We start from the raw sequence: 12,163 nt of genomic DNA, 5'->3' as shown, positions 1-12,163 counted from the left end.
AGTGACCCTGGGAAAAGCACTCATGCATTTTTTCCTCCAAAATGGAATATGAAGTGTTGAGATACTGAAATGACTTCGCAAATTAATAATAATTCATAATTAATTACTTTAAAGATTAATCAACTGTGATAACATGTAGAATTTTCCTTTTTTTAAGTGGTAAAACTATTACTTTCCTGTTAAATTGCTATAAGTAGTCAATCAAACATTTTTATTTTATGAAGTATTGGTTCTCTAAAAGCAGTAGGAATATCTTGTCAGATCACCAAGTTTAATTTGAGAAACTGACTTTATAAATTCCATTTCTTCTTCCACTTTACCTATTTCTTAATGATCTCAAAATCAAGCAGTCTCAGCATTAGGATATAGAATTTCCTGCAAAAATGGTAGCTGTATTTTTGGGGATATTGTAGATTGCTCTGGAAAGGAACTTCTGCTTTCTCCCAAATTTAACCAGCTCTACTTTGAAAATCAATTGGGAATGCTTTCATATAATTATTTCTTAGATTACAAGTTACAACTAACAGTAGAGTGAAGGTTAGTAATTAAATTGACCAATCTCCACAGACTTCCAGAATTCTCATAATTATCGTCTTACTTTTTTTTTCACCTTATAAAGTATATTGCCTTGAAAACTATAGTTTTAATTTCTTTTTCCTTTTGTATGCCCCTTAGGTTTAGGAGAATTTTTGTTGTTGTTCTTAGCAATATGCTCTCTTTAGCATTAACTAAATTTTTAAAATCTGAAGAAATAAAATATGACCTTCCAATTAAAAAAACATAGTAAGCAGTCAACAAATAAAAGCAGCCTATGTTCCAGTATAGGCAGGTATTTATAGCAATCTGAAAAAGAAAATGGCCCAAATCTTGATTTTTTTTTTCTCACCAAAGTTAATTGTTCAATTATTTGTATTTGTTCTTTCTTCCACTAGGATTTTTATCACAAACTGAGAATCTCCCTCTTTTCCACCAACTTCATTCAATATAAATAAATAAATAAGCAAGCAAGCAAGGAAGCAAATCATTCCCTTAAAGTATAGCAAGCAACACTAGGCCTAATTTTGAGTTTGAATTCTGAGTGTGGAACTTAGATGTTCAAGCATATTTTAATAAGTCATAAGTTATACCATCACCTTTAATGTGTTTTGTGATCATCTAGAAAACATGCTTTTTAGACGGTTTTTTTTTTTATTTAAGACAAAAGAAAAATTTGAGCCATTTTTTTCTCTTGAAATTTATACTAAAAATAAATCATTTCCAGTTAGTACAACAATATTAGATTACCTTTCTTATTTTGAGATTGTCATTTTATTTCTAGATTTTGTGGAGTTTTTAAACTGTGTTATTTGCATAAAAAATGTAATATTCTTCTGGTTACAAGGAAATAACTACAAGATTATAAACACCTATTTTTCCTTCCTGAATTATTGTGAAATCTCTATAAAGTTATTTTCAAATGAGATTTGAAAAACTTAGAAAACTCAGGTGTTAATATGATTGCATCATTACAATAATACAATAATACAGTTGTGTACATTATGTGCTAAGTGAACATTTCCCCAGTGCATCCTTCTTTGTTTAAATAGGAAGCTGGTATGATTCATGAATGACCAGTTATTCTTATTAGCAGAACGATTCCCCATTGAGTAGCCATTTATCTGTGCATCTGTTGTGTGTTAATAAATGAGAACTGTTGATGGGATGGGTTGGCAGGGGTGTAATAAATAAGAGAATAGTAAAATATACCCTCAGAAGCAGTGAAATACGGAAGCAAGATTTGGTATATTTGTAATAATTGTAAATAGTAAAAATGTTATTTATAGATTATTCTAATATTAATTGACCTGTTGACTTATTTTAATTCAAATCTCACTGTGAAAATTTACCCTTAGAGTTATTTCTAGTGATTTAACAAGAATGTTTCTACCCTAGTTATGTTTCTCTGATATAGCTTTTTTTAAAGCTTCATCCTAAAGTAAACTACATTTCCCTTTTTCTTTTTTTGTTTAATTTTTAGTGGAAAAAGAACGTATGTCACTTGGCCATAGTGGTAGGCACTGGGCACCACTTATATTCATATTTAAATTTGAGTCTATGGAATTGATATGTTACTCCTCTCCCCAAAAGAAGCTAAAAGAATTTTTTTAAGAAATTGATTTGTTTTGATATTAGTAGTATATGTCAGATTAATACAGTTTATTTACATTCATTAGGTCATATATCCTCTCTCCAGATCTGTATTTGTCCTACTTGGAAATCCAGTTAGGAAGTATAAACAATGCCTCAGATTTTCTAAACAAAAGTATCAAGTTATTCTTATAGAAGGCTGCATAAAGTTTTTAAATTTGAGTCTTTTGCTATATTATTTTGGAATTGGTTTTTCCAATATTTTCTTTAGTTGTATGATAAAATTTTTACATGTGTCTATTATAAGAATAGATTAGAGAAATGTTCTCATTTAATAATGTACTATTCTGGACATTTTATATGTATCAATTTATTTAATCCTTTTAATAAACCATGAGGTTGGAGCTACTGTTAATCCACAGTTTATAAATGAGGAAACCTAGGTTCAGGGAAGTTAAATAAGGTCACAAAGCCGGGATGTAATGGAGATGGGATATGAGCCCAGGCATTCTGGCTCCATAATCTGTGTTCTTAAACACTACCATTTAACAGTTAGACCTGGTGTTCACTTTATCTACATGTTTAACTTTGATTAGTGGATCACCTAATGGAATCTTAAAATCAGATTTGGAAAGAATGTGATTATCCACAAGTAGAAATTAAAACTTCATCTCCTTAACTGTTTATCTCCTTAACTTCATCATCTTAACTTAGAAGATGATAACATATATTCTTTGTAATAACTTGTTAGTGGCCTTTCTGTGTATGTGGGTAAAACATCAGATATCCAGGTTGTCTGTAGCTTTCTTAATGCAGTTACTCAGAGAATTGTTATCATTTTAATTTAAATCACAACAAAGTAGAAGTTGAAAGACCTTAGCCAGAATAAGAAAGGAAGGAGTCACTCAAAAGGGGGAATTCAGATAAATCTAAGATGAATTTGACTATGTGTTAATGTCAGGGAGTTAAGTATGACCTGTTTATTTTCATTTCCACTCACCCTACCTCTGACCAAACTACTTGTTCTCTTCTTTGTATTTCCAGGGTATTTTGTATGCCTATCTGTAATAGCAGTTACCACATGGTGCTGTCATTATTTCTTTAGGTATTTATTATTTGCCCAAAGGGATTGTGGGTCTTTAAGGGTACAGGCCATGTTTTATTTATTTAGTACCTCCACAATGCCTGACATATAGTAAATACTTAATAATCTTTGTTAAATGCATGAATGACTATAATTATGTTCTTTCCTTCATTAGTTGTCTTATACCAATATTTACCACTCCCATCTTTCGTTCTTTTCTCATCTTCTCTCTTCTGTAAATTTTCCCTTCCTTCCAATTTTTATTTTATGTCACTCCTTTCCTTTTCTAGTGCATCCCTCTATCTCTTTGTTTCTTATTTAATACACTGTCCTCCCCTTCTGCTCTTACAGAGGTTTTCTGTAATAGCCAAGTTTTGAGGCTGGGTGTGGCAGGTGGTGACAGTAATGGTAGTCTGTCTAATGTCAGTGAGAAATGAGAAATTTGCCCTAGGCTACCAGTTTCACAAAAGTCCATGACTAGAGACTGAGTAAGACTTCTGATCCTTTGTTGTTATATCCTAAATTATTCTCTTGTTTCTGTCTCTTTGAATCTTTTAAATCCATTCTGTACCTAGAGTTTCTTAAAATATTATATATCGGGCTTCCCTGGTGGCGCAGTGGTTGAGAGTCCGCCTGCCGATGCAGGGGATACGGGTTCGTGCCCCGGTCCGGGAAGATCCCACATGCCGCAGAGAGGCTGGGCCCGTGAGCCATGGCCGCTGAGCCTGCACGTCCGGAGCCTGTGCTCCGCAATGGGAGAGGCCACAACAGTGAGAGTCCCGCATACTGAAAAAATATATATTATATAAACTGGTACCAGAACCTCTGTGCATAAATGATTAACATCTCAATCCCTAATACCTCCTACCCAAACCTACCTGGCAAAAAAAAGTTTGCTGTATCTGGAGCTTATGGTTGCAAATGGTAACATCTCATCTGGCTTACTGAACAACTTTTGAAAGAGTAAGCAAGTGATCAGAGATTGAACCGTGGACACAAAATATATCAGCTCCAGAAAGTAATGTCTTAAAGTCTGTATTGTGTCCTGTAGACCCCTGGTCTAAATTCCAAAGCTCCAAGACAATACCTGTCATAGATAGTTGACACCCAGGATTGATTTGTAATATAGTCATTTATTATTTCCCTGAAATAATCAAAGGAACTATTTAGAGAAAGAATAGAAAGAACCAGCCAAGTCTGAGAGAAGAGAGCCAGTCTCCCAGGCTGGATATGTCCATTGAATGCATATACCTAGATGGCAGGAGAGCTATAGCTTTAGACTCATTTTCTCAAAACTGTTGCTTAGTCAGAATTCCTTGTTTTAGGAGTCCATTTTCACCTGTGTAAGATAGAAAGGGTATAACAGGGTGAGGAGGAAAGCTGCCTTCATCCCATCTTCACGTCACTCAAGGCCTTTCAAGGCAGTCTGTACAATTTGAGATTATTTCTGGTGATCAGTATCTAATTCTTTCTCTCTCTGCAACGCCAGGATTTTCCTTTGCAGTGGTAAACAGGCTTCCACAGAATAGAGTCAGGAGGAGTTACTCTTATAGGTCTTCTGTAGAATGGGGATATGGATAACACCTAGCTCAGAATTGTTATAGTTAATGGATTATAAGAAATGCATTATGAGAAAAATACACAGAGTGGATTAGTGCTCAAGATATATAACCTGAATTTATTTATCATTGTTTTTGTAGCAGTGGGATGTGGGCTGATTTTTGTGGCATAATTTGAAGACAAATACAGTTATCACCATGGCATTAGTGAAATGAAAGTGACTTTGGTTAGAGAATAATACATACTTCAGACGAGGTGCTATCCTCCCCTTCCTATCCTGTGCAGGCAAAGAAGAGCTTTGTATTCAGTTAGCTAAGATAGGAGAATATTCCAGAAATTATCATAGCACATGGGTCTCCAGCAAAATTTAATTTAGACCCTAACGCTAAATGTCCTCTGGGTGCATTTGTGCCATTCTCTCTGCTTTCCACTTCAGCTCTTCCCACCTCTCTGCTTTCTGTTTTCTGACTGTAGCTATTCTTGCCTTCCCCCTACCCCACCCTTCTAATTTCTCTCTTAGTTGTCCATTCAACTCATTCCCTTCATTACTAACTCTCAACCTAGCCACTGTTGCCAGGTCCCTGTGTTTGTGATTGGTTCATTGGTTTCCATTTTGTCAATAATCATGCTGCAGGGTTAGACATGAATTAGAGAAATTTAATATGAATTTTCTTGTTTCTGTGTTTTCTGATTTTTTTCTTTCTCCCAGTTTCGAGTATTTACAGCCCCCTTCCATAAGGTAGGCTTTGCTGATTTCTGGCTGGCCGATCAGCTGAACAGCCTGTCAGTGATACTGATGGACCTGGAATATATGATCTGCTTCTACAGTTTTGAGCTCAAATGGGATGAAAGTGGGGGCCTGTTGCCAAATGATTCAGAAGGTAGGGTATGAATGTGCATCCACACTACTGAACTGCCAATGTAAACCAAGAAATACTGGGAATGATAACTGAGAAATTTAAGATCATCCAATAATATTATAAATTTAATTAAATGTACTTGGCACTTCTTTAGCAATCTCTTTATCTGATATAATTTGGCTCTTAAATTATATATTATAATTTTAACCATTCATTTGCCAGGAGATTTACAACTTACACTTAAAGAATTCTAAAACTAAAAAACTTCTGATACATTGGTAATTAAATCACAGATGCTTTAGTGTCAACAACTGCCAACACAGTATTGCTTTACTATGATCAAAAATACTGATAATTTAGAAATTAGATCAAGTGCTTTGAGAAAGTCATTATAGATGTTTTTAAATTCTTCTTGGGGACCTTATTTTTCTTTTGGCTCTTTTTATCACTCTTTGTTTATGCCAGGTGTTCAAGTTACTAAGGACTCTTGCCTTAATGACAAAGACCACCTTTAGACAGATCATGTAACATCTGACTAACAAAAGTTAGCGAAGCCAGTGCCAACACATTTTCATTGATTGCCAGCAGATCACAATTCTATTGTTTGTTGAACCACTCTGATACATTTTCAGAATTTGAAGAAAGTTGATTTACGAACTCTATTCTTATTGTAAAAGTATAAACTCTGCTGTTTGTTTTCTTTGTTTGTTTTATTTATTTTTAAAGAACAAGAGTGTGAACAACCTATAGTGGGTATATTGTAGTGGTTTGGAGTTCATGAAATTGACTGGAGTCACCAGTGATATATATAGGTTTTCCAGATGTTTCAGAGCTAATTTTTTTCTCTTTGATTAGTGTACTCATCTTCTAATTGTCTTATAGTTTTACCACACTTCAAAGAAGGTGATTCCAGAATAGATAGTCAGAAATCTGAGCCGGCAGATTTTTCTAAGTTCCCACTGGGTATTTTACCTTCTCTCCTCAGCTTATCAACCACTAAAAAGTTTAAGAATATAATAGTTGCAAAGAAAAAAGTGATTCTGAAACCCAGGTTCCTTGCTTTTATGGACTTCCTAGTGGTTACAATATATGACTCTAAATGATGTGAACAAGTTATTTTTTTTTAATTGTAGTCTTTTCTTCTTTGAAATCTTCACAGAACCAGAAATTTGCCACAAATACTCATATGGTGTGCGGGCTATTGTTCAGTGCATTCCTGCTTGGCTTCGCTTTATCCAGTGCCTGCGCCGATACCGAGACACAAAAAGGGCCTTTCCTCATTTAGTTAATGCTGGGAAATACTCCACGACTTTCTTCATGGTGACGTTTGCAGCCCTTTACAGCACTCACAAAGGTATTCATTGATTGTGAAAAGATTTTTCAAAATCTGGATTTTCACCACTTGAATCTATTTCTTACTCTGGTTACCTTTCCATTTGTCATGCTTCTTTTTTTTTCATTGAAGCTCCAGTCCCTTCAGGTATACTACTTTGTCCTTGAACACAATTTTAGTCTCATTCCAGTATTTACTAACAAGTACCATTAAAAAGAATCAAAGTCATCTGGAAGAGAAAGGATTTGTGATAACGTTTGAAATCCTGAATTATGTTTAATGGGTTCAATCCAAGACATCTTGGGTTTTCGTTTGGTTTTTTAGACTTCTTGTTCATTAATGAGGTTAGGATATGCTAGGTGAAGAAGATTCCCTCTGGCAATCATGTATATTTTTAATCGCTTTCCTTCACCAAGTAGTAAGGATTGTTTCCAGCGTATTTAACTGCAAATTGAGTTCTCTGATCTCTCTAGTTTCTTATCTCCATGGCAACCAGTTATTACTTGAGACTGTTCTTCTGTTGGGAGGAGAAAAAGGCTTTTAGGTTCTGAGCCACATACAGGCACTCCTTTTGAATTTTTAACCTTCTCCTAAGAACTGTCAATCAAAGATCTCACTTCCTTTTACTAAAATGCCTTCCTTCTTTGTCTATTTAAATCAGTATCAGCATACACCTTAGAGGCTGCACTCTCATCTGTGAGTGGTAAAGAAATGTTACCAATTGCAATCATTACAATTATTTTTAGATACTTTGATAAAAAATTCTTTTTCTGTGATATTTTTTAAGTGAGATGCTGTATTTAGGAGCCTTAGCTAGTGCTCCAGAACTGCTGCTGTGTGTCTGATGGTCTTGAAAGATTAGGGTGGTTGTTTCTTGTAAAGCTTGTGATTTGGTCCAGCAGAACACTTTATAATGTACTTCCACTTTTTGTAGTAGATTCTGTGATTGCAGTAATATTGATAATGCAGCCAATAACTTTACCACTATGGAGGCACTCTTGTTAAATGATATAATTTAACTTTAACTAAGTACCTCAGTGAAAGAAATACATCCTGAAGCTCCCTTAATTTTTTTTTTTTAACTCCTCTCTCATGTGCACCCACTGTTTGGCTAGCTCCTCAGACTCTCCATTGTACATGCTTACCAGTTGGTCGGCCTGGGATACTGGTAGATTTTGTACTCAGATTTTTCATTTTACCCTTTCTGCAGGTCTCTCCCTTCAAGGATTATCCCTCAATTTCTAGTTGTTCCATCAACCCTGACTCTGTCCTGGAGGCAGTAAGACTGATTTTTCTGTGACTGGAGTAGAAAGAGGGTATTGGGAGCACCCTCAGGCAAAAAGCCACAAACTCACAATTCTTACTCTTTATGCCAACATCTTTTCAAAGTAAGCTCAGGCTTTTTGCCTGCTTTTGGTGGCTTTCCAGTGCCTTCTAATAGTTATTCTTTTTTTTCCTTGAAGTATAATTGTCTTAACAATATTATATTAGTTTCAGGTGTACAACATAGTGACTCAATATTTCTATATAATACAAAGTGATCATGATAAGTCTAGTTACTGTCTGTCACCGTAAGAAGTTATCACAATATTATTGACTATAATTACTATGCTATACATTAGATCCCCATGACTTATTTATTTTATAACTAGAATTTTATACCTCTTAATCTCCCTCACCTATTTCACTCATCCCCTAACCCACCTCCCTTCTGGCAACCACCAGTTTGTTCTCTGTATGTATGTCTACTTCTGTTTTGTTATGTTTGTTCTTTTTTTGGTTTGTTTTTTAGATTCCATTTATAAGTGAAATCATATACTATTTGTCTTTCTCTGTCTGACTTATTTCACTTAGCATAATACCCTCTAGGTCCATTCATGTTGTGGCAAATGGCAAGATTTCATTCTTTTTTATGGCTGAGTAATATTCCAGTGTGTGTGTGTGTGTGTGTGTGTGTGTGTGTGTGTGTGTGTGTGTGTGTGTGTGTGTGTGTGTACCCCCCACATCTTTATCCATTCATCTATCAGTGGACACTTAGATTGCTTTCATACCTTGGCTGTTATAAAGAATGCTGCAGTAAACACAGTGGTGCATATGTCTTTTCAAATCAGTGCTTTTATTTTCTTCAGAAAAATTCCCAGAAGTGGAATTGCTGGATTGTGTGGTAGTCCTATTTTTAATTTTTTGAGGAATCTCCATACTGTTTTCCATAGTGGCTGCACCAGTTTAAATTCCCACCTACAGTGCACAAGGGATCCCTTTTCTCCACACCCTCTCCAACACTTGTTTTTTGTTGTGTTTTTGATAGTAGTCATTCTGACAGGTGTGAGGTGATATATTATTGTGGTTTTGATTTGCATTTCCATGATGATTAGTGATGTTGAGAATCTTTTCATGTTCCTGATGTACATCTGAATGTCTTCTTTGGAAAAATTTCTGTTCAGGTCCTCTGCCCATTTTTTAATCAGGTTGGGTTTTTCTGCATGTTGAGATGTATGAGTTACTTATATATTTTGGATATTAACCCCTTACCTCATATATCCTTTGCAAATATCTTGTCCCATTCAATAGGCAGCCCTTTTGTTTTGTTGATAGTTTCCTTCCCTGTGCAATGCTTTTTAGTTTGATTAGGTCCCATTTGTTTATTTTTGCATTTGTCTCCCTTTCTAAGGAGACATATCCAAAAAAATATTGCTAAGACTGATGTCAGGAGCATACTGCCTATGTTTTCTTTTAGGAGTTTTAATGTTTCGGGTTTCACGTTTAAGTCTTTAATTTATTTGGGGTGTATTTTTGTATATGATGTGAAAAGGTAGTACAGTTTGATTCTTTTGCCTATAGCTGTCCAGTTTTCCCCGCACCATTTATTGAAGAGGCTTTCTTTTCCCTATTGTGTATTCTTGCCTCCTTTGTCATAGTTTAATTGATCATAAGTATTGGGTTGGCCAAAAAGTTCGTTTGAGTTTTTCATAAGCTGTTATGGAAAACCCAAACAAACTTTTTGGCCAACCCAATACATGGGTTTATTTCTGGGCTCTCTGTTCTACTAATCATGTGTCTGTTTTTGTGCCAGTAGTATATTGTTTTGATTATTGTAGCTTTATAGTATAGTTTGAAATCAGGGAGCATGTTACCTCCAGCTTTGCTCTTTCTCAGATTGGTTTGGCTATTTGGGGGGGGGGGGTCTTTTGTGTTTCCATATAAATTTGGAATTTTTTTTTCTAACTTTGCAGAAAATGCTATTGGTATTTTGATAGGGATTTCATCGAATCTGTAGATTGCCTTGGGTAGTATGGTCATTTTAACAATATTAATTCTTCCTATCCATGAAAGCTCCCCAAATTTTCACTCTTGGTGAAGAATGCTATTTTTCAGTCCAGGCATGCATCATGATTCAGAAGGTTGTTAATAGAGAATTTCTAAATCAGGCAATTAATTTGATACATGCTACCCTATGGCTTAATAACCCTTTACTTTTCTCCCATCCTGGGTAAAATTGAGTACTGGTTTTTCTTTCCTTTTTTTGGTTGAATAGTTTAGGGTATAATGTATCTGTACTGATACCATTCAGTAAGATGCTGAAAATCTGAATTCCTCGAATCTGCAAACACTCCAAATCTGAACACCTAAAGCTAGAAGCAGTGGTTTGGATAGTATTGTCCTTAGATTTTTATTGTTGTTGTTCATGTACCCATTCAAATAACCTTTTAAACTATTGATATATTACTTTATTATCTTTATTTTATTATTTTAAACTATATTACTTCTCAGACATTTTTAAGTTTATGTCTGAAATTTTTTGTCTTAAATAGTTACAAAATAATCTTTTCCAGTAAATTTTAAATAGTCACATTTTTTTAAAAAGCTGCTAAGTGTTTCTACTAAGTGTACCCAAGTAATCTAAATATAAAGGCATTATACCATGATTTAATTTTTTTTAATGAAGCAATTGTACAATAGTCAAGTTTTACATCTCTGTCCCGTTGAACTTTATTTTAGTATAATATACTTTTGTTTTAATGACTTTTGTCTGATACATAGCATGTAAATTGAAATTAAATTATTAATTTCCTATTAGTAGGAAAATTAGTTACTAGGAAGATAAATTCCTATTATTAAGAAAAATACTTGTTAGAGTAATTTTTTTTCTTTCTGTGTTGTAATTATCATTACTCTCATTTTATCTATAGTTGTCAAAATAACATTACAATTTTTTTTTTTTTTTCGGTATGCGGGCCTCCCACTGTTGTGGCCTCTTCTGTTGCGGAGCACAGGCTCCGGACGCGCAGGCTCAGCGGCCATGGCTCACGGGCCCAGCCACTTCATGGCATGTGGGATCTTCCTGGACCGGGGCAAGAACCCGTGTCCCCTGCATCGGCAGGCGGACTCTCAACCACTGAGCCACCAAGGAAGCCCACAAATTTTAATAATTATTACACATAAATATTTCTATTTTTAAAATATTTATTTATTTATTTTTGGCTGTGTTGGGTCTTCATTGCTGCGCACAGGCTTTCTCTAGTTGCGGCGAGTGGGGGCTACTCTTCATTGCAGTGCGCGGGCTTCTCATTGCAGTGGCTTCTCTTATTGCAGAGCACAGATTCCAGGTGCACAGGCTCAGTAGTTGTGGCTCGTGGACTCTAAAGCACAGGCTCAGTAGTTGTGGCACTCGGGCTTAGTTGCTCCATGGCATGTGGGATCTTCCTGGACCAGGGCTTGAACCTGTGTCCCCTGCATTGGCAGGCAGATTCGTAACCACTGTGCCACCAGGGAAGTCCCAATATTTCTTAATGAGATAAATTTATATTATTACTCTTCCATTTTTCAGTTTTTATATAAGTAAATCCTGAGAAACTTTGTTAGCATTGCTATATACATAAGAATGGAAATTTTGTTGTTGCATTGTCCCTCATTTTTTTGGATAAATCCTGAATTATATGCCCCCCAAAATTGCATAGTAAACTATTATTAATAATTATTTTTAGTGATCTATCAAGTTTTCTTTGTTGAAAGCAAAGGGCTGAAAATAAACTGAGTAAAGAATTGAACATAAACTGAATGAAAAGTGATTTGTTAACTAGTCACTAGAGTCATTCACTTTCTCTATTTCTGGACAGTATACCAAAAAGCTTGAGTAGGACCAATCATATATTTAGGTTTTGTGTGTGTGTGTGGTACGCGGGCCTCTCACTGTTGTGG

At 35.1% G+C, this 12,163-nt stretch overlaps 1 protein-coding gene across 1 annotated transcript in view; it reads left to right on the top strand.

Annotated features, from left to right (window-relative positions):
* The window catches only part of XPR1 (xenotropic and polytropic retrovirus receptor 1), a 205,073-nt gene that overhangs the window by 155,446 nt on the left and 37,464 nt on the right, over positions 1 to 12,163 (top strand). The window contains exons 10-11 of the mRNA XM_067030754.1: positions 5,481 to 5,652; positions 6,791 to 6,985. Coding sequence (XP_066886855.1) covers positions 5,481 to 5,652; positions 6,791 to 6,985 — 367 coding nt within the window. The remainder of the gene's footprint in view (positions 1 to 5,480; positions 5,653 to 6,790; positions 6,986 to 12,163) is intronic.

Source organism: Kogia breviceps, chromosome 1, assembly GCF_026419965.1.
Source record: "Kogia breviceps isolate mKogBre1 chromosome 1, mKogBre1 haplotype 1, whole genome shotgun sequence".
Taxonomy (NCBI): Eukaryota; Metazoa; Chordata; class Mammalia; order Artiodactyla; family Physeteridae; genus Kogia; species Kogia breviceps.
The sequence above is the reverse complement of the archived record's forward strand: the minus strand, read 5'-3'. Positions and strand labels throughout refer to the sequence as shown.